The sequence below is a fragment of the Pecten maximus genome, chromosome 3, assembly GCF_902652985.1.
Source record: "Pecten maximus chromosome 3, xPecMax1.1, whole genome shotgun sequence".
NCBI lineage: Eukaryota > Metazoa > Mollusca > Bivalvia > Pectinida > Pectinidae > Pecten > Pecten maximus.
Genome location: NC_047017.1, coordinates 37,243,964 through 37,270,773, shown reverse-complemented (window position 1 = coordinate 37,270,773; position 26,810 = coordinate 37,243,964). Strand labels below are relative to the sequence as shown.

Below are 26,810 nucleotides of genomic sequence, written 5' to 3'. Positions count from 1 at the left end.
TACACAATGAGGTACCACTGTACACACTGAGGTACCACTGTACACAATGAGGTACCACTGTACACAGTGAGGTACCACTGTACACAATGAGGTACCACTGTACACAGTGAGGTACCACTGAACACAATGGGGTACCACTGTACACAATGGGGAACCACTGTACACAGAGTGAGGTACCACTGTACACAATGGGGTACCACTGTAAACAGAGTGAGGTACCACTGTACACACAGTGAGTTTTCACTGTACATGCATTTCTCTACAGCATTCAGTTCTGAAGAATAAATTATTACATACAAAACAAACATCACAGTCACATACTATGGTCAATACAAAACAAACAAAAAAATAAATCTAGCAAATGTGAAGTATATTTAATGTCGGATATCAGAAATATAACTAAGTCCATCCAATGGACAGTCTCACAAAAATAACTTCAAAGCATCAGTTCTCACATAAATAATTTCAATGCACCAGTTCCCACATCAGTCTCACAAAAAACAATTTCAATGCACCAGTTCTCACATCAGTCTCACAAAAACAACTTAATGCACCAGTTCTCACATCAGTCTCACAAAAAAACAACTTCAAAACAAATTCTCCAATCAGTTTCACTGAAACTTCAAAACACCAATTCTCACAAGTATCCTGTTCGGTACCAGATACCTTTTACACTTAACCAACCTCTCAACAAAAATCCTTATAAAGCACACCATCAGAACCGTTAAGGCATCCACACTCTCTCCAACACTCAAGTCAGACATATGCACCATTTGAGTCTAACAAACACCATCTGAACTGGAGCAACTCCTGAGTCATACACAAACCTCTGAAGCCAGGCCAATGAACCACACAATTATCTACAAACATTTAAGAGTTTTATCTGAACAATATAAACACTATCCGAACCTGAGGCATACACTGACCTGGCTACATACAACACAAACATGTAATATTGCCTACTTTTAAACAAGTATTGTATGATAAAGGAGGTTATCAACTGATACGGGGGGATCATCTGTTCATGTAGTATTATCAACCGATACAGGGAATCATCTGATCATGTAGTATTATCAACTGATACAGCGATCATCTGATCATGTAGTATTATCAACTAATACAGGGGATCATCTGATCATGTAGTATTATAAACTGATACAGGGGGTCGTCTGATCATGTAGTGCTATCAACTGATACGGGGATCATATGATCATGTAGTATTATCAACTAATACAGGAGATCATCTGATCATGTAGTATTATAAACTGATACGGGAGATCATCTGATCATGTAGTATTATAAACTGATACGGGGATCATCTGATCATGTAGTATTATAAACTGATACAGGGGGATCGTCTGTTCATGTAGTATTATAAACTGATACAGCGATCATCTGATCATGTAGAATTATAAACTGATATGGTCTGTTGCTTGATCATGTAGCACTATCCTGTGGCCATATCAACTGACAAGGGCCATTTTCTGCTGTATCTTCTTCTGCATCTCCTCTGACTGCAGCTGTTCCAATGTAAGTAGAGACAGTCCAAGCTGGTCCTCCTACAACACAGAAACAGCAAAACATCTAATTATCAAATTTCCCTTTGAAATATGTTCAAATGTAATATCACAGCCTATTTAACCGTGGGAACCTTCAGTTCATGTCAGACGTGTGTACTTCCTGATGTAACACATGAGGCTACCCAAATAGGATTATATCATGCTATTTATAAATGGGGCTACCCAAATAGGATTATATCATGCTATTTATACACGGGGCTACCCAAATAGGATTATATCATGCTATTTATACATGGGGCTACCCAAATAGGATTATATCATGCTATTTATACATGGGGCTACCCAAATAGGATTATATCATGCTATTTATAAATGGGGCTACCCAAATAGGATTATATCATGCTATTTATAAATGGGGCTACCCAAATAGGATTATATCATGCTATTTATACATGGGGCTACCCAAATAGGATTATATCATGCTATTTATAAATGGGGCTACCCAAATAGGATTATATCATGCTATTTATACATGGGGCTACCGAAATAGGATTATATCATGCTATTTATAAATGGGGCTACCCAAATAGGATTATATCATGCTATTTATACATGGGGCTACCCAAATAGGATTATATCATGCTATTTATAAATGGGGCTACCCAAATAGGATTATATCATGCTATTTATACATGGGGCTACCCAAATAGGATTATATCATGCTATTTATACATGAGGCTACCCAAATAGGATTATATCATGCTATTTATACATGGGGCTACCCAAATAGGATTATATCATGCTATTTATACATGGGGCTACCCAAATAGGATTATATCATGCTATTTATACATGGGGCTACCCAAATAGGATTATATCATGCTATTTATACATGAGGCTACCCAAATAGGATTATATCATGCTATTTATACATGAGGCTACACCAACAGGATTATATCATGCTATTTATACATGAGGCTACCCAAATAGGATTATATCATGCTATTTATACATGAGGCTACACCAACAGGATTATATCATGCTATTTATACATGAGGCTACACCAACAGGATTATATCATGCTATTTATACATGAGGCTACCCAAATAGGATTATATCATGCTATTTATACATGAGGCTACACCAACAGGATTATATCATGCTATTTATACATGAGGCTACACCAACAGGATTATATTATGCTATTTATACATGAGGCTACCCAAATAGGATTATATCATGCTATTTATACATGAGGCTACACCAACAGGATTATATCATGCTATTTATACATGAGGCTACCCAAATAGGATTATATCATGCTATTTATACATGAGGCTACCCAAATAGGATTATATCATGCTATTTATACATGAGGCTACCCAAATAGGATTATAGCATGCTATTTATACATGGGGCTACACCAACAGGATTAGGTCATGCTATTTATACATGAGGCTACCCAAATAGGATTATAGCATGCTATTTATACATGAGGCTACCCAAATAGGATTATATCATGCTATTTATAAATGGGGCTACCCAAATAGGATTATATCATGCTATTTACACATGAGGCTACCCAAATAGGATTATAGCATGCTATTTATACATGGGGCTACACCAACAGGATTAGGTCATGCTATTTATACATGAGGCTACCCAAATAGGATTATAGCATGCTATTTATACATGAGGCTACCCAAATAGGATTATATCATGCTATTTATAAATGGGGCTACCCAAATAGGATTATATCATGCTATTTACACATGAGGCTACCCAAATAGGATTATATCATGCTATTTATAAATGGGGCTACCCAAATAGGATTACATCATGCTATTTATAAATGAGGATACCCAAATAGGATTATATCATGCTATTTATAAATGGGGCTACCCAAATAGGATTATATCATGCTATTTACACATGAGGCTACCCAAATAGGATTACATCATGCTATTTACACATGAGGCTACCCAAATAGGATTATATCATGCTATTTATACATGAGGCTGCCCAAATAAGATTATATCATGCTATTTACACATGAGGCTACCCAAATAGGATTATATCATGCTATTTACACATGAGGCTACCCAAATAGGATTATATCATGCTATTTATACATGAGGCTACCCAAATAGGATTATATCATGCTATTTACACATGAGGCTACCCAAATAGGATTATATCATGCTATTTATACATGAGGCTACACCAACAGGATTATATCATGCCATTTATACATGAGGCTACCCAAATAGGATTATATCATGCCATTTATACATGGGGCTACCCAAATAGGATTATATCATGCTATTTATACATGGGGCTACCCAAATAGGATTATATCATGCTATTTATACATGAGGCTACCCAAATAGGATTATATCATGCTATTTACACATGAGGCTACCCAAATAGGATTATATCATGCTATTTATACATGGGGCTACCCAAATAGGATTATATCATGCTATTTACACATGAGGCTACCCAAATAGGATTATAGCATGCTATTTACACATGAGGCTACCCAAATAAGATTATAGCATGCTATTTACACATGAGGCTACCCAAATAGGATTATAGCATGCTATTTACACATGAGGCTACCCAAATAGGATTATATCATGCTATTTATACATGGGGCTACCCAAATAGGATTATATCATGCTATTTACACATGAGGCTACCCAAATAGGATTATAGCATGCTATTTACACATGAGGCTACCCAAATCAGATTATAGCATGCTATTTACACATGAGGCTACCCAAATAGGATTATAGCATGCTATTTACACATGAGGCTACCCAAATAGGATTATATCATGCTATTTATACATGAGGCTACCCAAATAGGATTATATCATGCTATTTATACATGAGGCTACCCAAATAGGATTATATCATGCTATTTATACATGGGGCTACCCAAATAGGATTATATCATGCTATTTATAAATGGGGCTTCCCAAATAGGATTATATCATGCTATTTATACATGGGGCTACCGAAATAGGATTATATCATGCTATTTATAAATGGGGCTACCCAAATAGGATTATATCATGCTATTTATACATGGGGCTACCCAAATAGGATTATATCATGCTATTTATAAATGGGGCTACCCAAATAGGATTATATCATGCTATTTATACATGGGGCTACCCAAATAGGATTATATCATGCTATTTATACATGGGGCTACCCAAATAGGATTATATCATGCTATTTATACATGGGGCTACCCAAATAGGATTATATCATGCTATTTATACATGGGGCTACCCAAATAGGATTATATCATGCTATTTATACATGAGGCTACCCAAATAGGATTATATCATGCTATTTATACATGAGGCTACACCAACAGGATTATATCATGCTATTTATACATGAGGCTACCCAAATAGGATTATATCATGCTATTTATACATGAGGCTACCCAAATAGGATTACATCATGCTATTTACACATGAGGCTACCCAAATAGGATTATATCATGCTATTTATACATGAGGCTGCCCAAATAAGATTATATCATGCTATTTACACATGAGGCTACCCAAATAGGATTATATCATGCTATTTACACATGAGGCTACCCAAATAGGATTATATCATGCTATTTATACATGAGGCTACCCAAATAGGATTATATCATGCTATTTACACATGAGGCTACCCAAATAGGATTATATCATGCTATTTATACATGAGGCTACACCAACAGGATTATATCATGCCATTTATACATGAGGCTACCCAAATAGGATTATATCATGCCATTTATACATGGGGCTACCCAAATAGGATTATATCATGCTATTTATACATGGGGCTACCCAAATAGGATTATATCATGCTATTTATACATGAGGCTACCCAAATAGGATTATATCATGCTATTTACACATGAGGCTACCCAAATAGGATTATATCATGCTATTTATACATGGGGCTACCCAAATAGGATTATATCATGCTATTTACACATGAGGCTACCCAAATAGGATTATAGCATGCTATTTACACATGAGGCTACCCAAATAAGATTATAGCATGCTATTTACACATGAGGCTACCCAAATAGGATTATAGCATGCTATTTACACATGAGGCTACCCAAATAGGATTATATCATGCTATTTATACATGGGGCTACCCAAATAGGATTATATCATGCTATTTACACATGAGGCTACCCAAATAGGATTATAGCATGCTATTTACACATGAGGCTACCCAAATCAGATTATAGCATGCTATTTACACATGAGGCTACCCAAATAGGATTATAGCATGCTATTTACACATGAGGCTACCCAAATAGGATTATATCATGCTATTTATACATGAGGCTACCCAAATAGGATTATATCATGCTATTTATACATGAGGCTACCCAAATAGGATTATATCATGCTATTTATACATGGGGCTACCCAAATAGGATTATATCATGCTATTTATAAATGGGGCTTCCCAAATAGGATTATATCATGCTATTTATACATGGGGCTACCGAAATAGGATTATATCATGCTATTTATAAATGGGGCTACCCAAATAGGATTATATCATGCTATTTATACATGGGGCTACCCAAATAGGATTATATCATGCTATTTATAAATGGGGCTACCCAAATAGGATTATATCATGCTATTTATACATGGGGCTACCCAAATAGGATTATATCATGCTATTTATACATGGGGCTACCCAAATAGGATTATATCATGCTATTTATACATGGGGCTACCCAAATAGGATTATATCATGCTATTTATACATGAGGCTACCCAAATAGGATTATATCATGCTATTTATACATGAGGCTACCCAAATAGGATTATATCATGCTATTTATACATGAGGCTACACCAACAGGATTATATCATGCTATTTATACATGAGGCTACCCAAATAGGATTATATCATGCTATTTATACATGAGGCTACACCAACAGGATTATATCATGCTATTTATACATGAGGCTACACCAACAGGATTATATCATGCTATTTATACATGAGGCTACCCAAATAGGATTATATCATGCTATTTATACATGAGGCTACACCAACAGGATTATATCATGCTATTTATACATGAGGCTACACCAACAGGATTATATTATGCTATTTATACATGAGGCTACCCAAATAGGATTATATCATGCTATTTATACATGAGGCTACACCAACAGGATTATATCATGCTATTTATACATGAGGCTACCCAAATAGGATTATATCATGCTATTTATACATGAGGCTACCCAAATAGGATTATATCATGCTATTTATACATGAGGCTACCCAAATAGGATTATAGCATGCTATTTATACATGGGGCTACACCAACAGGATTAGGTCATGCTATTTATACATGAGGCTACCCAAATAGGATTATAGCATGCTATTTATACATGGGGCTACACCAACAGGATTAGGTCATGCTATTTATACATGAGGCTACCCAAATAGGATTATAGCATGCTATTTATACATGAGGCTACCCAAATAGGATTATATCATGCTATTTATAAATGGGGCTACCCAAATAGGATTATATCATGCTATTTACACATGAGGCTACCCAAATAGGATTACATCATGCTATTTATAAATGAGGATACCCAAATAGGATTATATCATGCTATTTATAAATGGGGCTACCCAAATAGGATTATATCATGCTATTTACACATGAGGCTACCCAAATAGGATTACATCATGCTATTTACACATGAGGCTACCCAAATAGGATTATATCATGCTATTTATACATGAGGCTACCCAAATAAGATTATATCATGCTATTTACACATGAGGCTACCCAAATAGGATTATATCATGCTATTTACACATGAGGCTACCCAAATAGGATTATATCATGCTATTTATACATGAGGCTACCCAAATAGGATTATATCATGCTATTTATAAATGGGGCTACCCAAATAGGATTATATCATGCTATTTACACATGAGGCTACCCAAATAGGATTACATCATGCTATTTATAAATGAGGATACCCAAATAGGATTATATCATGCTATTTATAAATGGGGCTACCCAAATAGGATTATATCATGCTATTTACACATGAGGCTACCCAAATAGGATTACATCATGCTATTTACACATGAGGCTACCCAAATAGGATTATATCATGCTATTTATACATGAGGCTACCCAAATAAGATTATATCATGCTATTTACACATGAGGCTACCCAAATAGGATTATATCATGCTATTTACACATGAGGCTACCCAAATAGGATTATATCATGCTATTTATACATGAGGCTACCCAAATAGGATTATATCATGCTATTTACACATGAGGCTACCCAAATAGGATTATATCATGCTATTTATACATGAGGCTACACCAACAGGATTATATCATGCCATTTATACATGAGGCTACCCAAATAGGATTATATCATGCCATTTATACATGAGGCTACCCAAATAGGATTATATCATGCTATTTATACATGGGGCTACCCAAATAGGATTATATCATGCTATTTATACATGAGGCTACCCAAATAGGATTACATCATGCTATTTATACATGGGGCTACCCAAATAGGATTATATCATGCTATTTACACATGAGGCTACCCAAATAGGATTATAGCATGCTATTTACACATGAGGCTACCCAAATAAGATTATAGCATGCTATTTACACATGAGGCTACCCAAATAGGATTATAGCATGCTATTTACACATGAGGCTACCCAAATAGGATTATATCATGCTATTTATACATGAGGCTACCCAAATAGGATTATATCATGCTATTTATACACGAGGCGACCCAAATAGGATTATATCATGCTATTTATACACGAGGCTACCCAAATAGGATTATATCATGCTATTTATACAAGAGGCTACCCAAATAGGATTATATCATGCTATTTACACATGAGGCTACCCAAATAGGATTATTTCATGCTATTTACACATGAGGTTACCCAAATAGGATTATATCATGCTATTTATACATGAGGCTACCCAAATAGGATTAGGCCATGCTATTTACACATGAGGCTACCCAAATAGGATTATATCATGCTATTTACACATGAGGCTACCCAAATAGGATTATATCATGCTATTTATACATGGGGCTACCCAAATAGGATTATATCATGCTATTTACACATGAGGCTACCCAAATAGGATTATAGCATGCTATTTACACATGAGGCTACCCAAATAAGATTATAGCATGCTATTTACACATGAGGCTACCCAAATAGGATTATAGCATGCTATTTACACATGAGGCTACCCAAATAGGATTATATCATGCTATTTATACATGAGGCTACCCAAATAGGATTATATCATGCTATTTATACACGAGGCTACCCAAATAGGATTATATCATGCTATTTATACATGGGGCTACCCAAATAGGATTATATCATGCTATTTATACATGAGGCTACCCAAATAGGATTATATCATGCTATTTTACATGGGGCTACCCAAATAGGATTATATCATGCTATTTACACATGAGGCTACCCAAATAGGATTATAGCATGCTATTTACACATGAGGCTACCCAAATAAGATTATAGCATGCTATTTACACATGAGGCTACCCAAATAGGATTATATCATGCTATTTACACATGAGGCTACCCAAATAGGATTATATCATGCTATTTATACACGAGGCTACCCAAATAGGATTATATCATGCTATTTATACACGAGGCTACCCAAATAGGATTATATCATGCTATTTATACAAGAGGCTACCCAAATAGGATTATATCATGCTATTTACACATGAGGCTACCCAAATAGGATTATTTCATGCTATTTACACATGAGGCTACCCAAATAGGATTATATCATGCTATTTACACATGAGGCTACCCAAATAGGATTATTTCATGCTATTTACACATGAGGTTACCCAAATAGGATTATATCATGCTATTTATACATGAGGCTACCCAAATAGGATTAGGCCATGCTATTTACACATGAGGCTACCCAAATAGGATTATATCATGCTATTTACACATGAGGCTACCCAAATAGGATTATATCATGCTATTTACACATGAGGCTACCCAAATAGGATTATAGCATGCTATTTACACATGAGGCTACCCAAATAAGATTATAGCATGCTATTTACACATGAGGCTACCCAAATAGGATTATAGCATGCTATTTACACATGAGGCTACCCAAATAGGATTATATCATGCTATTTATACATGAGGCTACCCAAATAGGATTATACCATGCTATTTATACACGAGGCTACCCAAATAGGATTATATCATGCTATTTATACAAGAGGCTACCCAAATAGGATTATATCATGCTATTTACACATGAGGCTACCCAAATAGGATTATTTCATGCTATTTACACATGAGGTTACCCAAATAGGATTATATCATGCTATTTATACATGAGGCTACCCAAATAGGATTAGGCCATGCTATTTACACATGAGGCTACCCAAATAGGATTATATCATGCTATTTACACATGAGGCTACCCAAATAGGATTATATCATGCTATTTATACATGAGGCTACCCAAATAGGATTATATCATGCTATTTATACACGAGGCTACCCAAATAGGATTATAGCATAATATTTATACATGAGGCTACCCAAATAGGATTATATCATGCTATTTACACATGAGGCTACCCAAATAGGATTATGTCATGACATTTACACATATGAACAGTTCATTGAAGACAGTAATTCCACATGCTTGTTTTAAAGTATAAAGTTTTACAGAAACATTTGGCCAATTATTGCAAGAAAAGAATACAATGCTATCAGCTACAAAGTATTGCTATAAATATAAATACAGTATAAAATTCTGATTTTACTATCTTCTTAGTTATACACAATGTGATTTGCATACGGTCAAAATATATCCAGTACCCATATATTTGTTGGGTAATGAAATTTGGAGACCCAGGGCAAAAATTCTGTACCTGTGACAGTCCTTATTCTCTTGGTAATACAGACTTATAGAAATGATAGAAAAATAATTTACCAATATTTGAGTTTCTGAATGCAATAATAGAAAAGTGATGATATCATCAGTCAGGCTATTCCAGGGTAAATATTGTACTCACCCTGCTGAAGGGCTGGGCCATCTGTCGGAGGAATCGTTTGGACACCTGTACAGCTTCGTCTGTGGACAGGTTACACAGGTTGTCTGACAGGTTCTCCTGCATCCAGCGAGGTAACTTTCCACGCTTGTCAGCACGGGCAAACCTCTGTATGGCAAAAACATATATCAACCAATGTAATGACAAGGGGCCCAGAGGGCCTGCATCACTCACCTAGATAATTGATCAATCTCTGATCTGAGTGATCTATTACCCCTGATGGTCCACAAAATGCACATGCGATCTTTGTGATATATCAGTTATTAAACACCTATACAAATGTTACATAAGTTTTAGCAGAACTTCAAAATTGGATCTGTAAAGCCATGACAATCAAATGTTGACAGACCAATGGACAATGCCATATACTAGAGTAATACAACCTGTGTAAGACTGGCATAGAAAATCCTGACATGCATTGGCACATACAAGCCTAGCTTTATTGTAGTGTTGTTCCTACCGATGGATACCCCTACACTACTTAGCAACATGCTACAGAGCCTGTGTACATAAACAACCAGATACGCAACCTTTACATAACAACCAGATACACAACCTATACACAACCTTTACATAACAACCAGATACACAACCTATACACAACCTTTACATAACAACCAGATACACAACCTGTACATAACCTGTACATAACAACCAGATACACAACCTATACATAACCTGTACATAACAACCAGATACACAACCTATACATAACAACCAGATACACAACCTATACATAACAACCAGATACACAACCTATACATAACAACCAGATACACAACCTATACATAACAACCAGATACACAACCTTTACATAACAACCAGATACACAACCTATACATAACAACCAGATACACAACCTTTACATAACAACCAGATACACAACCTATACACAACCTTTACATAACAACCAGATACACAACCTGTACATAACCTGTACATAACAACCAGATACACAACCTGTACACAACCTGTACATAACCTTTACATAACAACCAGATACACAACCTGTACACAACCTTTACATAACAACCAGATACACAACCTATACACAACCTGTACATAACCTGTACATAACAACCAGATACACAACCTGTACATAACCTTTACATAACCTGTACATAACAACAAGATACACAACCTATACACAACCTATACATAACCTTTACATAACAACCAGATACACAACCAGATACACAACCTATACATAACCTTTACATAACAACCAGATACACAACCTGTACATAACCTTTACATAACAACCAGATACACAACCTGTACATAACAACCAGATACACAACCTGTACATAACCTTTACATAACAACCAGATACACAACCTGTACACAACCTTTACATAACCTTTACATAACCTTTACATAACAACCAGATACACAACCTGTACATAACCTTTACATAACAACCAGATACACAACCTGTACATAACAACCAGATACACAACCTGTACATAACCTTTACATAACAACCAGATACACAACCTGTACACAACCTGTACACAACCTTTACATAACCTTTACATAACCTTTACACAACCTGTACATAACAACCAGATACACAACCTATACACAACCTTTACATAACAACCAGATACACAACCTATACACAACCTTTACAGCTAACATAAAAATACCAGCTTACCTTGTCAGCAAACACCATTACACCATAATCAGTCTTTCCTCGGAGCACACGACCTAGGCACTGAGCAGAATGTCGCATGGCATCAAATGTCAGGAAGTCGTTCTCCCGGATCTGGTACTGTTCTCGAAGGTACTCGAGTCGAGCCTATGGATAGTCATCATATGTTATATATATCACAGACTCTATTGGATTGTTGCTGTATGTGTCCTAAAGATATTTGTTCATTTGAACAAACTTGGAAGCCCTTGACTCCAGCATGCTACATACCCAATATCAAATCTCTGGGCCTCTTGGTTATTAAAAAGAAGTCATTTAAAGAAGTAAGCCTATTTGACCCCTGAACAGATTTGACCCATATGACCTTGAACAAGGGTCAAGGTAAATTCTTCTCTAAAACTTTGTCCAGCTTCTTCCATGGAACATTTCAGGCAAGTACCATGCTTCTAGGCCTTTTGGTTATTAAGAAGAAGTTGTTTAAATGTTTTAACAGGTTTTACTCCTCGAGCCAGGTAAGCTAATAAACCAAATGGGTGTAGTTTTGTACCTTGAGAATCCTGCTCTGTGTGTAGACGTATGGCACACCAAACATGATTACAGCACGCCCGAAGTGATGATCTACAATGGACAACACAGTCAGTCAAATATCATCATCAGTATTTCACTAACAATTATTCAGTCTTACAGAGATCACATATTTCACAGTAAACCAATCAGAAAATGGTTTGTTATTCGTAAGGTTTTAGCTCTCTCCAGTTATTTTTTTGTGTGTGACACATTCCAACATTCCAATGTCTTTACTAAATTTTCTTGATGTATTGAAGAATTGTAATTTTTAAAGTAGAACATCCTGAGATCAGACTTTAGACTTACATTAAACATTACCTTTACAATATAAGTGTAAGCTAGATAACTAACAGCCCAGCCTTACCAGGGTATTGTATAGGGTATAACTAACAGCCCAGCCTTACAGAGGTATTATATAGGGTATAACTAACAGCCCAGCCTTACCAGGGTATTGTATAGGGTATAACTAATAGCCCAGCTTTACCAGGGTATTGTACAGGGTATAACTAACAGCCCAGCCTTACCAGGGTATTGTATAGGGTATAACTAATAGCCCAGCCTTACAGAGGTATTATATAGGGTATAACTAGTAGCCCAGCCTTACAGAGGTATTGTATAGGGTATAACTAATAGCCCAGCCTTACAGAGGTATTATATAGGGTATAACTAATAGCCCAGCTTTACCAGGGTATTGTATAGGGTATAACTAATAGCCCAACCTTACCAGGGTATTGTATAGGGTATAACTAATAGCCTAGCCTCGCCAGGGTATTGTATAGGGTATAACTAATAGCCCAGTCTTACCAGGGTATTGTATAGGGTATAACTAATAGCCCAGCTTTACCAGGGTATTGTATAGGGTATAACTAATAGCCCAACCTTACCAGAGTGTTGTATAGGGTATAACTAACAGCCCAGCCTTACCAGGGTATTGTATAGGGTATAACTAATAGCCCTGCCTTACAGAGGTATTATATAGGGTATAACTAATAGCCCAGCCTTACAGAGGTATTGTATAGGGTATAACTAATAGCCCTGCCTTACAGAGGTATTATATAGGGTATAACTAATAGCCCAGCCTTACCAGGGTATTGTATAGGGTATAACTAATAGCCCAGCTTTACCAGGGTATTGTATAGGGTATAACTAATAGCCCAGCTTTACCAGGGTATTGTATAGGGTATAACTAATAGCCCAGCCTTACAGAGGTATTTTATAGGGTATAACTAACAGCCCAGCCTTACCAGGGTATTGTATAGGGTATAACTAATAGCCCTGCCTTACAGAGGTATTATATAGGGTATAACTAATAGACCAGCTTTACCAGGGTATTGTATAGGGTATAACTAATAGCCCAACCTTACCAGAGTGTTGTATAGGGTATAAATAACAGCGCAGCCTTACCAGGGTATTGTATAGGGTGTAACTGATAGCCCAGCCTTACCAGGGTATTGTATAGGGTATAACTAATAGCCCAGCCTCGCCAGGGTATTGTATAGGGTATAACTAATAGCCCAGTCTTACCAGGGTATTGTATAGGGTATAACTAATAGCCCAGCTTTACCAGGGTATTGTATAGGGTATAACTAATAGCCCAACCTTACCAGAGTGTTGTATAGGGTATAACTAACAGCCCAGCCTTACCAGGGTATTGTATAGGGTATAACTAATAGCCCTGCCTTACAGAGGTATTATATAGGGTATAACTAATAGCCCAGCCTTACAGAGGTATTATATAGGGTATAAATAACAGCGCAGCCTTACCAGAGTATTGTATAGGGTATAACTAACAGCCCAGCCTTACAGAGGTATTATATAGGGTATAACTAATAGTCCAGCTTTACCAGGGTATTGTATAGGGTGTAACTGATAGCCCAGCCTTACCAGAGTATTGTATAGGGTATAACTAATAGTCCAGCCTTACAGAGGTATTGTATAGGGTATAAATAACAGCCCAGCCTTACCAGAGTGTTGTATAGGGTATAACTAATAGCCCAGCCTTACCAGGGTATTATATAGGGTATAACTAATAGCCCAGCCTTACAGAGGTATTGTATAGGGTATAACTAATAGCCCAGCCTTACCAGGGTATTATATAGGGTATAACTAATAGTCCAGCCTTACCAGGGTATTGTATAGGGTATAACTAATAGCCCAGCCTTACCAGAGTATTGTATAGGGTATAACGAATAGCCTAGCCTTACAGAGGTATTGCATAGGGTATAACTAATAGCCCAGCCTTACCAGGGTATTGTATAGGGTATAACTGATAGCCCAGCCTTACCAGGGTATTGTACAGGGCAAACTAATAGCCAAGCCTTACCTGGGTATTATATAGGGTATAACTAATAGCCCAGCTTTACCAGAGTATTGTATAGGGTATAACTGATAGCCCAGCCTTACCAGGGTATTGTATAGGGTATAACTGATAGCCACGCCTTACCAGGGTATTGTATAGGGTATAACTAATAGCCCAGCCTTACCAGGGTATTGTATAGGGTATAACTGATAGCCCAGCCTTACCAGAGTGGTGTGTAGGGTATAACTAATAGTCCAGCCTTACCAGGGTATTGTATAGGGTATAACTAATAGTCCAGCCTTACCAGGGTATTGTATAGGGTATAACTAATAGCCCAGCCTTACCAGGGTATTATATAGGGTATAACTAATAGTCCAGCCTTACAGAGGTATTATATAGGGTGTAACTAATAGCCCAGCCTTACCAGGGTATTGTTTAGGGTATAACTAATAGTCCAGCCTTACCAGGGTATTGTATAGGGTATAACTGATAGCCCAGCCTTACCAGGGTATTTTATAGGGTGTAACTAATAGCCCAGCCTTACCAGGGTATTGTTTAGGGTATAACTAATAGTCCAGCCTTACCAGGGTATTGTATAGGATATAACTAATAGCCCAGCCTTACCAGGGTATTATATAGGGTATAACTAATAACCCAGCCTTACCAGGGTATTGTTTAGGGTATAACTAATAGTCCAGCCTTACCAGGGTATTGTATAGGGTATAACTGATAGCCCAGCTTTACCAGGGTATTGTATAGGGTATAACTGATAGCCCAGCTTTACCAGGGTATTGTATAGGGTATAACTAATAGCCCAGCCTTACCAGAGTGTTGTATAGGGTATAACTGATAGCCCAGCTTTACCAGAGTGTTGTATAGGGTATGAACTTATTTCAGTACTACATTACCATGCCTTAAAGTAATTCAAAGCCAGCACTCCCATAAAGTTATTGTAATATATAATTAAAATTGATTTACAAGAAAAAAACCTAAATTAACAGCAACTGAAATACATTGATGTGTAAACAGGGTACATTGATATGTACAGAGGTAGATTTATAGAGTACATGTATTTATATACTAGCTGTAAAATATATAAAACATGAAAATACATTAATGTATGTTCATCATTTCTTCAATGAAATGATAAAAAAATTCATGAGCCAAATGTAATAAAAGACTTTGAGTCTCATACCAAAATCAATTCCTTCTGAAACTTTGCCTCTCGCCACTGACAGCAACACCGCTCCACGGCCATTCTCACAAGCCTGTATCAAACAAAGTCACAGAGGGGACAATATGATTCATCTTCCATCAATATTGTTACATGCATTCAAAAATTATTTGGATTATTATTTTCTTCATTTTTTCCAAAATTGGTGTTTGTTTGCTGGGTTCATTGCCTAATGAACAACCAGGGTCATTTTGAGGCAGGGTCTCATTGTAGTAGTTGGTGACTACTTCACTGAACAACATGCATTTTTTCAGGGCCCAAACCTGAGATGAAACTATGAGAGAAAATGTGGTCACCTGAGTTCTAGATTTTACTGATAGATGTTTTTCTTTTAAACTGATATTTGTCACATCTCAAATTTGTGACCATGGAAGTAAATAAAGGTTTATTTGTCTGAATAGACTTTGTAGCCATTCCTCCCAGCATTCTAACTGACTAATATCATAACCATTCTTGGTTTTTGAGAAGACATTTAAATATTTCAACACATCTGAACCCTTGACCTTTAGGCCTAATGACCTTGCCCATTCACTTAGATTTTTACCTAAGCAAGTATCTTTTGTGAACTGAACAAATATCATGACCCTGGACTTCTTGGTTAACTAGAGTAAGTCATTTAAATATTTTAACACATTTGACCCTTGTGACCTTGAAAGAAGGTCAAGGTCATTCATTTGAACAAACATTGTAGTCCTTCATCACAGCATGTTACTGGCCCAATATCATGACCCTTGGCCTTTTGCTTCATTACATTGGGACAAAGACTGTATATGTAAAATATCAAACTTTTACCTTTCCTTTGACCTGGTAACTTTAAAATGTAATCAAGCAATTTCTCATTTGATTTTAAATAATTATGCATGAAAATGTTAAAACAAAATAAAATAACAGTGATCTTATTGCAGTGCAACATATATTTTAAGTTTCCAAAGGTATCTGAAATAGTTCACAAGCTACAGCTAAGAAAAGATTGCACTGTAAATTTTGCACTTACCTAGTACCATTATTTGACCTTTGACCTTGAGATGTAGGTTACAGAACATTATTTCAGTGCAATTGTACACATCAAGTTGGTGATGCAGGTAAGTTTTTTTTTTAAGTTTCATAAAAAAAAATCATCTTCAATCAGTTCAGAAGATTTTGCAACATTGTACTGAAAATTTGCTATTTACTTCAACTTTTGACCTTGAGGTCATGCAGGGTCACAGTGACTTAACTTCAGTGCTCAGCACACCACTTATGCAAATGTAAGATACATGGATCCCATAACCTTTACTATTATGACATCATTAATCTGATTGATGACATAACATTAATGCCACAATCCAAATCCTGTCAAACCTCTGTTCAACCTCTTGCAATGGCCTTCCTGTTGACAGCTGACACATCTCATGAAGAAAATAATTTATTTGAACAAACTTGATAGTCCATCAACCCTGCATGCATACTAATGGTCAAATAGGACCCTGAGCATTTTTGCTATCAGGAAAATCAATCTGAAGATTTTTACATATCTGATCCCTGTGACCTTGAAAAAAGGTCAAGTCTGCGTGCCTACCTTTTGATAGTTGAGTAAGGCCAGTGTTGTCTCTGCACCATCCTGGGTCTCTATAAACAACAGTTTGTGTTTCTGTACCTGGTCAATGATCCCCTGTATAAACAAAGAAAATCAGTACATCTTGTATCAACAGTGGATAATAAGTATCAACACAGGAAGAAGTACAAACACATGAAATAAGTATTACACATCAAATAAGATTCATTGTGGGAAATAAGTATCAACACACAAAATAAGACAGGAAATAAGCATCACATATGAAGTAAGCATCAATACAGAAAATGATTATCACTAATGAAATAAGACAGGAAATAAGTATCAATGTGGGAAAAAAGTTTCATTGTCCGAACTAAGTATCAACACACAAAATAAGACAGGGAATAAGCATCACACATGAAGTAAGCATCAACAACAAGCAAATAAGTATCAACTTGGGAAATAAGTATCAACTTGGGAAATAAGTGTCAACTTGGGAAATAGGTATCAACTTGGGAAATAGGTATCAACTTGGGAAATAAGTATCAATATGGGGAATAAGTATCAACTTGGGAAATAAGTATCAATATGGGGAATAAGTATCAACTTGGGAATAAGTATCAACTTGGGAAATAGGTATCAACTTGGGAAATAGGTATCAACTTGGGAAATAATTATCAATATGGGGAATAAGTATCAACTTGGGAATAAGTATCAACTTGGGAAATAGGTATCAACTTGGGAAATAAGTATCAATATGGGGAATAAGTATCAACTTGGGAAATAAGTATCAACTTGGGAAATAAGTATCAATATGGGGAATAAGTATCAACTTGGGAAATAAGTATCAACTTGGGAAATAGGTATCAACTTGGGAAATAAGTATCAATATGGGGAATAAGTATCAATATGGGTAATAAGTATCAACTTGGGAAATAAGTATCAACTTGGGAAATAGGTATCAACTTGGGAAATAAGTATCAATATGGGGAATAAGTATCAATATGGGGAATAAGTATCAACATGGGAAATAAGTATCAACTTGGGAAATAGGTATCAACTTGGGAAATAAGTATCAATATGGGGAATAAGTATCAACTTGGGAAATAAGTATCAACAGTATTAACACCAGAAATAAGTATCAACATGGGGAATAAGTACTAACATCAGAAATAAGTATCAACACAGGGAATAAGTATTAACATCAGAAATAAGTTTTAACACAGGGAATAAGTATTAACATCATAAATATTTGTATCACCATGGGAACAAATAAGAGGAGGAGCACAGACTACAAGAATGGCCTGTTCTTTGTTTGTTTATTGATTGCTAATTTGCAACATTAAATGTAAAATATACATTATTTTGTGCTACATTTAGTTTCCATTTATGTAATATTTATGAAACTTGTACAGACCTTCCAATGTAGTTTGCTCAAAGTAGAAAGTTCTCTTGACTTATTTCGTATATCAAAAGAAACACCTCTTTATCACATCAAAACAAAAACAAGAGTACCGAAGATTTGAATAATATATGCACGTCGAATGCCAAATAGTGTTAATATACTTTCTTGTATTGAAATATGATTTGCATCAGTTTATGAGTGGTTTGGGAAAATGCATTTTAGGCGTTCTAGGATATGAAGAAAATAAGAGAAAATCAGGTTTTTGCCTTCTTTGTAATATCTATGTTTCGTGTAACAATGGATATGAAATATTAACATCAATATAGCTTAAAATCATTTTTAACTTGACGATAATGTTTGTTGTTTATTTTGTCTTTGTAAATGTAGAAAATAGCATTTATCTAATCTCATAAGTAAAACAAGTTAAAATTTTACTTTTAAAAATACACACTGTATAGCATTTCACTAAATGTTCATGTATGGCAGATGGTACATGCACAAACAAAAATTAATATTGAGCATCAATTTGACCAATTGTGCTAATTGTGTGTTATTTTTTGTGAATATTGAATGATATCTATTTCTCTTATCTGTAACTTAAAAAAAAAAAAAAGGCAAGCATATGCTGAAAAGCTTTTTTTAGCCATTTATGCATGTAAGTCCGTCGCTTACCTGAAATACTAATTTTGGTAAGATCAGTTTACATATGAAATGAAGATCTTACAGTGAAAGCATACTTATATGCAATTTTGCCTGAACAGTAAAAAATTGCTAAGTCAGCAAACAACAAAAATCTTTCTTTCTGGAACAAGTTTTATCTGATAACCTGAGGACCTTGTCAGAAAATTCATCATAAATTGGATGTTTTGATGAAATAAATTTGAAGTTCAACATTCATACAACTTCATAATTTTATTCAAAATTGTGTATCCCCCACTCTGTACTATCGGACCAACATTTATCATTTTAACCTTAATTCCCATTAGTCATGAGGACCATACTATTGTGGTATTTCATGCCAAAATATTTAGCAATGAGATAAAACACAAAATGTATATATGTACTCATTTTGTTGTTCAAAATGAGGAGTTTAGATGTTTTTAACGGTTTGGTCAAATTTACACGAGAAGAGGTATTAATTAATCTGACTACTTTCATGATTTCCAGATATCTTAAGCAGATGTCATTTCTGCTTAGGTGAATTTTCTAGCAATATTCATGCTACATCATTTCTTTGATGCAATAGTTCCTATTGATTTTTTTTGTCTATCTATATTATAAATAGACTTTTCTTACAATATAGTCATTCAAACCATATCCAGTATTATCCAAGAATTAAATAGTACATTTAAGTTGGTCCAGTAAGCAATTGAGCTTATTTTCTTCACTGAATTAGGGAGAAAAAAAAATGTCCAAAGGTTAATTTTGGCAGACTTTTTTTTTCTGTTACAGCATACACACCAATGTTTATGAAAAAAACTAAAAATAATTTCTGTTGTAATTATGTCCCAGTTAAACCCTAAATAGACTGGACTATTTCACTGCAAAGCCAATGTTTATTATTTTTATTTAACATTTTGAGGATCAGGAGTTACTGAAGAAGTCTCAACTCATTAAACATACTTGATATCATGATTATAAAGACTACAAAGTTTCAAAGAAATCACTGGAAACATTTAGGAGAGATCTTCGGACAAAAATCGCATAGCGAAATAAACAAAGGGCACTTACTTTTGCAAAAATAGTTGAATCAAAATCTCTCTCAGAAAAAACAAAACTATACGCCATTCTTATAAAGCCGAACAAGTTTCAAAGAGGTCAATATGATGTAGGACAAATACTGTTGTCCATTTACATAAAAATAACAAAGTTAAACTTTATATTTGGTACAAAGGTCTTAATCAAAATAATTAATATGATGATAACTGATATCATAATTGATTCTTCACAAATATCTCTGTTTTTTTTCCAATAATAATAAACAATAGTTTGAGCTTTGGATATTTAAAATGTTCATATTTTTTGTATGTATAAGTATAAAAAAATACTGACTGATAATATATTCAAAAAGATAGTGATTTCTGTCACAATGGCATGATTTGCTTAAATGACATCCAAGCTAACTTAGGCCTCCTGATTAGTATTTGATTGGGGTCATCCTAGGGGTGTCATCATCATTGACCTTTGACACCTTCCATCAGGTAGACTTGATTGGTGGCTTGGAGTTAATCAATGACCACACCTGTACCAGTGTAGTACCAAGTTTACATCAGAACAGAACACTTCACCTTGCTACTCCAATGGGTACTGTTGTGCATTTTCTAGAGGAAAAAGATACTTTGAAGTTTGTTCCTATAACTGAATAGGTAAGTCTAACATTTTTGTCCTTATCACTGAATAGGTATTTCTAAAAAAAGTTTGTTCCTATAACTGAATAGGTAAGTCTAAAAAAGTTTGTCCTTATCACTGAATAGGTAAGTCTAAAAAAGTTTGTCCTTATCACTGAATAGTTATTTCTAAAAAAGTTTGTTCCTATAACTTAATAGGTAAGTCTAAAAAAGTTTGTTCTTATCAGTGAATAGGTAAGTCTAAAATTTTTGTCCTATTCACTAAATAGGTATGTCTAAAAAAATGTTCCTACCACTGAATAGGTAAGCCTAAAAAATACCTATTTAAAAAAAATGAAAGAAATATCAGAAACAATTATGGCAATAAATCAATTGTAAGGAAACATCAGAACTATTCTAATTACAAGTAAATCAGGCAAACATTGTGTGCTTAATTTTGGCAATCTACATTAAATAACATATAAAAAAGTTCAATACTTATAATTTCTTTGTACTGAGGTCCAGACAGAAACAACCTTATTTCTATCAAACTTCACTTGGTCATTTGAGAAACTCTCAACATTATCTTTTAATATAAAATATTTTTTCTTTGAAAGAATGATTTACAAAAAAATACTTTCATAGACAGGGATAAATTATTTGGTGATCCAGGACAGTACTTATCATTACTAATCTAGTGAGTCTGGAATTGACATAATTCCATATTTTTAATAAGTACTGAATACCAAATGATTATAATTACTTTAGGTACAAATTGAAGCAGCTGAAGTTTCTATATATCACTTACAACCAAAATACATATATTCTACACATACACTAGATTTTTTATACACACATTTTTTTAATATTTGAAAATGTGTATTTTACTAATTACAAGTATTACAGAAATATTGAAATTTTAAGTTAACTTTTAACAAGATGTAAATCTTGTGTCTGATATAAGTAACAAAAGAATGTGATATGGAAGTGATAGATGGAAGAGAGACAGTAGCTCTGGTGGCCACTCAGCCTTGACCACATAATATACTGTTGTACCATAATATTGCAGGCACCCCATGAACTTTGCATGCTCTGTTTAGTTTTGGGTATCTTTTAAGACTGACCAATCAGAAAACAGGAAGTGATGCGTTTGACATGCACTACCCATGTCAGTTGTTCCACATGCATACCAATTAGATAATCTTGACCAATGAGATGACATTGACCTTTCAGAATGACCTAATGAGTATATAAACATGCAGCTCCCTCTGTTATGTGCTCACTATTTTGTTTTATTCAGATGTGTTGTGATCTGTCAAAATTGGAGGGAAAATACAAAGACTGGAGCCAAATTAGCACCTACACCAATTATCTAAAAGTTTGAGTTAATATCACCTGAAGGATTATGGAAATGAAACAAGAGACTCTGGAGTCAGCAGACAAATATATAAACAGTAGTCCTACCCTGGATGATATCTACACTGACATTTGTTCTATATACATTTCGGACGTTGACAGTATGGTTCACGGTGACCGTACCACACCCACAGGATGTCTGCCTGCATGTCTACCCACCTGGGATTGTTCACCTGTGCCTACCTCCCTACACAACAGCATGATGCATCTACGCTCCCTGTCACCCAACCAGAGATACGATGAGATCCCTTCGTGCCAGCATAGTGAGTATTATAACAATGTAAATTGTCAGGACACTTTGTCACAAAGCTCCACCTCACAAAGTTATCAGGAGTGGGGTGTCTATAACTGGGAACATTTCTCTGGGTATAATCCACAGACACACAGATATGATATTCCATCAAGTCTCACTGATGGAGGCAGTTGTTACTACAAATCCACATCCCTGCCCGTTTGTAACACGCAGCAGTATGGTGATGATATTGCCCGATGTTCCACCCCAGATCTCATCAACACACTCTCCTCACTCCAGTCTGATAGGGATCAGGGTGAAAGCTCAGCCCCCACACACAGCAGCACTAGTGAGAGAAAAGGATCTAGTAACGTGGCTGTGTTACAGGAACACGGTACATCAGCTATGTTTATGCACTTAGCACAGCGGTACCAGGACAGTGGTTATAACTCTGACTTGTCTATGTCACCCGTCTATCCATACAAGTCCAAGAGCACAACAAAGAGTAAACAAGACTTGGATGAGGAAGTAAAAGACAATCAAGTACATCTCAACAGTGACGTGAATGTAACTCAACATGTTCCCAAGTTCAGTTCACTGGAGAAGGCCTCCTTATCTATGTCCCAGAGTAATATACTGACTTCACTACCCAAAGTCTACTGTTCGTCGCGTAAGGAGAGCCAGATTCAATCTAGTGACGTATCCTCATCGAACTACCATTCCTCTGCGAACATTACCAAGGCAACACACAGAATGCCCCCAATACAACCCAATTTGATGCTTTCTAACAAACACCCCACTAAACGACCGATTCTGTCTCAGGAACACGACGGGCCTGCTAAACGTAAACATGTGACACCAATGACGGAGGTCGATGGCACCAGTGATGTATTGACACAACAAATTCCCACTACAGACAGGAAAACTGTGTTTCCTAATCATCACACTAAGACGAAGGCAGATCGTGACAAGAAAAGTCGTCACAATCAGCCACTGAGTCTGCAGGCCACCGGTGCTATGATGAGCTGGTATGAGAGCCACCGAGAAAACCCTTACCCCACAAAGGTGGAGAAGGACGTGATGGCCAAACTTGGAGGAATCACAGTCACCCAGGTCAAGTCTTGGTTCGCCAATAAACGTAACCGTAACAACAACACCCGTCCCAAGGTTCAGAAACGTCAGATGACAGAGCGCCTGATGAATATCTGTCACGAGTTGGCACGTAACACCCAACATCCCACCATGAACAATGCAGACATCATTCAGAAACTGTCCACCATTATAAGTGTTTCTCCCAGTGAGAATGTATGATCCATAACTGGGGTATTTCACCTAATATAACAGTGCATATATACAAGTCCATGGCCATGTTTGTGCCTGAAGAATGACCCTTGGTTTGTTATACTATATTGACGGATGAAATCGCTCTCCCCCCAATGTGCTATTACTCATTTCAATTTGTTGCAAAATTAAGTGTAAAATTTATGTAAAAATGTTTTATTTATATCAGCGTATATTTTTAAAAGCAATAAATAAGAGGAGGAAATACTATTTTTTTTCTTCTGCCAGTATAAATGTAGTTCTAGTCCTTTTGAAAGTGATGTATCTATAATTCCCATGAATGGCATTACAAGAATTATAGATATGTCTACCATTTATATTTTTATAGAATTCTGCAATATTATAAATGTACAGCAGATATACTATACCCTTATTACCATGAGAAAGATTTTCTTCCATTTTGTAATAGAAAAAAAATTATTATAATGGGTGATTTTTTTTTGTTTTCTTTATAGTTTTCTACATTTTGTGTTTTTATCTCTACCATAAGTAATGAAATGTACTGTACAGAATATGGATATACATTTCTTTCGATGTATCTCCAAAATAAGTCTGGTGCATATAGCGAGACAGAATGAATTACTTCCCTTTATTTTATTTTTTTTGCATATGAATATCATGTAAAAAAATCTGTTAATTACAGTAAACAACATTAAAAATAATCCCCTTAAATGAGGAAATTCTATCAGCTAATTATGAAATATACAATGACTGTTCGCTATCTGATTACAGACATAAAGAGATTGATTTATTTTTCACATTTGTTAATAATTCCATGTTCCCTTATTCATAGTACTATACAATAGTTGTGTTAAAAATTGTTTATTTTTCCTTTATGTGTATGTTTTGTTGGTTCTAAATATTTTTAAAGTTATTTAATTATATAGGTGGTAATATGATCATGGTGACAGGCATCTGTTGTCAGGTCAACTATAACCATGGTGACAGACATCTGATGTCAGGTCAGCTATAACCATGGTGACAGACATCTGATGTCAGGTCAGCTATAACCATGGTGACAGATATCTGATGTCAGGTCAGCTATAACTCCACATCATGTTTTTTTTATCAGTATGAACACTGAAAATGTGTAGCTAGTATACAAAGTGGTACTATAATGACGATGACTGATATATCTGGTGATGAGACAGCCTAGATTTCACATTAAATACCTAGTGTTTTTATTAAAGATTATATCATGAAGCTAGTCTAGGTAGCGCTTTAATCAGATATCTGATGGTCGACAGCCTAAATTTCACATTAGATATCTGTGTTAGGTTTTTCCTATATAAAGTCTATACTTGTAGCTAGTCTAGGTGGCGCTTTAATCAGACATCTGATGGTCGACGGCATAATTTCACTTTCGATATCTGTGTTAGGTTTACTGTGTAGCTGTCTAGGTGGTACTTAAAATCAGATATCGGAAGGCAGAACATCCATAGTTTACAATTAGATATCCGTGCTGGTTTATTTTCCTGTATAAGCCTTTTCATGTGTTGCTAGTCTAGATTGATGAAGACATCTAATGATGAGACAGTGATAATTTACCTTCAATATCTATGTTGATGGAATGGTTCTATAAGAGATCTTAGCCCTCCACCAGACATCTATACATTGATCACATCACTGGTTAAATGTCAAAGATATTTGGCTTACACTACACATTTTCCTGGCTCCTGGGATGGCCAGAGATACTCGGACTTCGTCACATATAAACCAGTACAGCTAGTAATCATTCAATCTTCATAAATACAAGATATCTGACATCAGATGGCCTTTATATCATTCAGTGTTCATTAATGTGCAAACCATTGCCTTATTTAGTAGTGTCAATGTTAGAAGATGTCTCAATGTCAGGAGACAGAGAAAGCTCAGATTAGACCGGGAATAAGTATACATGTATTGTGTCACTTTTGGAGAATGTCTGTTTTATTCATCTATAAGTAGTTGAGACCCTCTTACAAAATCCATGGATTTAATAACAGATTCTGAAAATATGGGAGATAACCTAGCAATATTTATTTTACAAAACATTTTTTCAGCATGAACCAGTTTTTGACATAC

At 35.5% G+C, this 26,810-nt stretch overlaps 2 protein-coding genes across 2 annotated transcripts in view; one reads left to right on the top strand and one right to left on the bottom strand.

Annotated features, from left to right (window-relative positions):
• Positions 1-353: 353 nt before the first annotated feature.
• Positions 354-26,810, bottom strand: part of LOC117324059 (general transcription and DNA repair factor IIH helicase subunit XPD-like) — a 45,413-nt gene continuing 18,956 nt past the window's right edge. Inside the window, exons 20-25 of the mRNA XM_033879674.1 lie at positions 18,050-18,142; positions 16,453-16,525; positions 12,939-13,009; positions 12,395-12,538; positions 10,702-10,845; positions 354-1,559 (exon numbers count right to left, since the gene is read on the bottom strand). Coding sequence (XP_033735565.1) covers positions 1,464-1,559; positions 10,702-10,845; positions 12,395-12,538; positions 12,939-13,009; positions 16,453-16,525; positions 18,050-18,142 — 621 coding nt within the window. The 3' untranslated portion in view covers positions 354-1,463. The remainder of the gene's footprint in view (positions 1,560-10,701; positions 10,846-12,394; positions 12,539-12,938; positions 13,010-16,452; positions 16,526-18,049; positions 18,143-26,810) is intronic.
• Positions 23,048-24,974, top strand: LOC117324060. The gene has a single exon (XM_033879675.1). The coding sequence runs from the start codon at positions 23,163-23,165 to the stop codon at positions 24,714-24,716; it is 1,554 nt and encodes a 517-aa protein (XP_033735566.1). The 5' UTR covers positions 23,048-23,162; the 3' UTR covers positions 24,717-24,974.

Coding starts and splice junctions, on each gene's coding strand:
- LOC117324060 (XM_033879675.1), top strand. CDS start 23,163: ATGGAAATGAAACAAGAGACTCTGGAGTCAGCAGACAAATATATAAAC.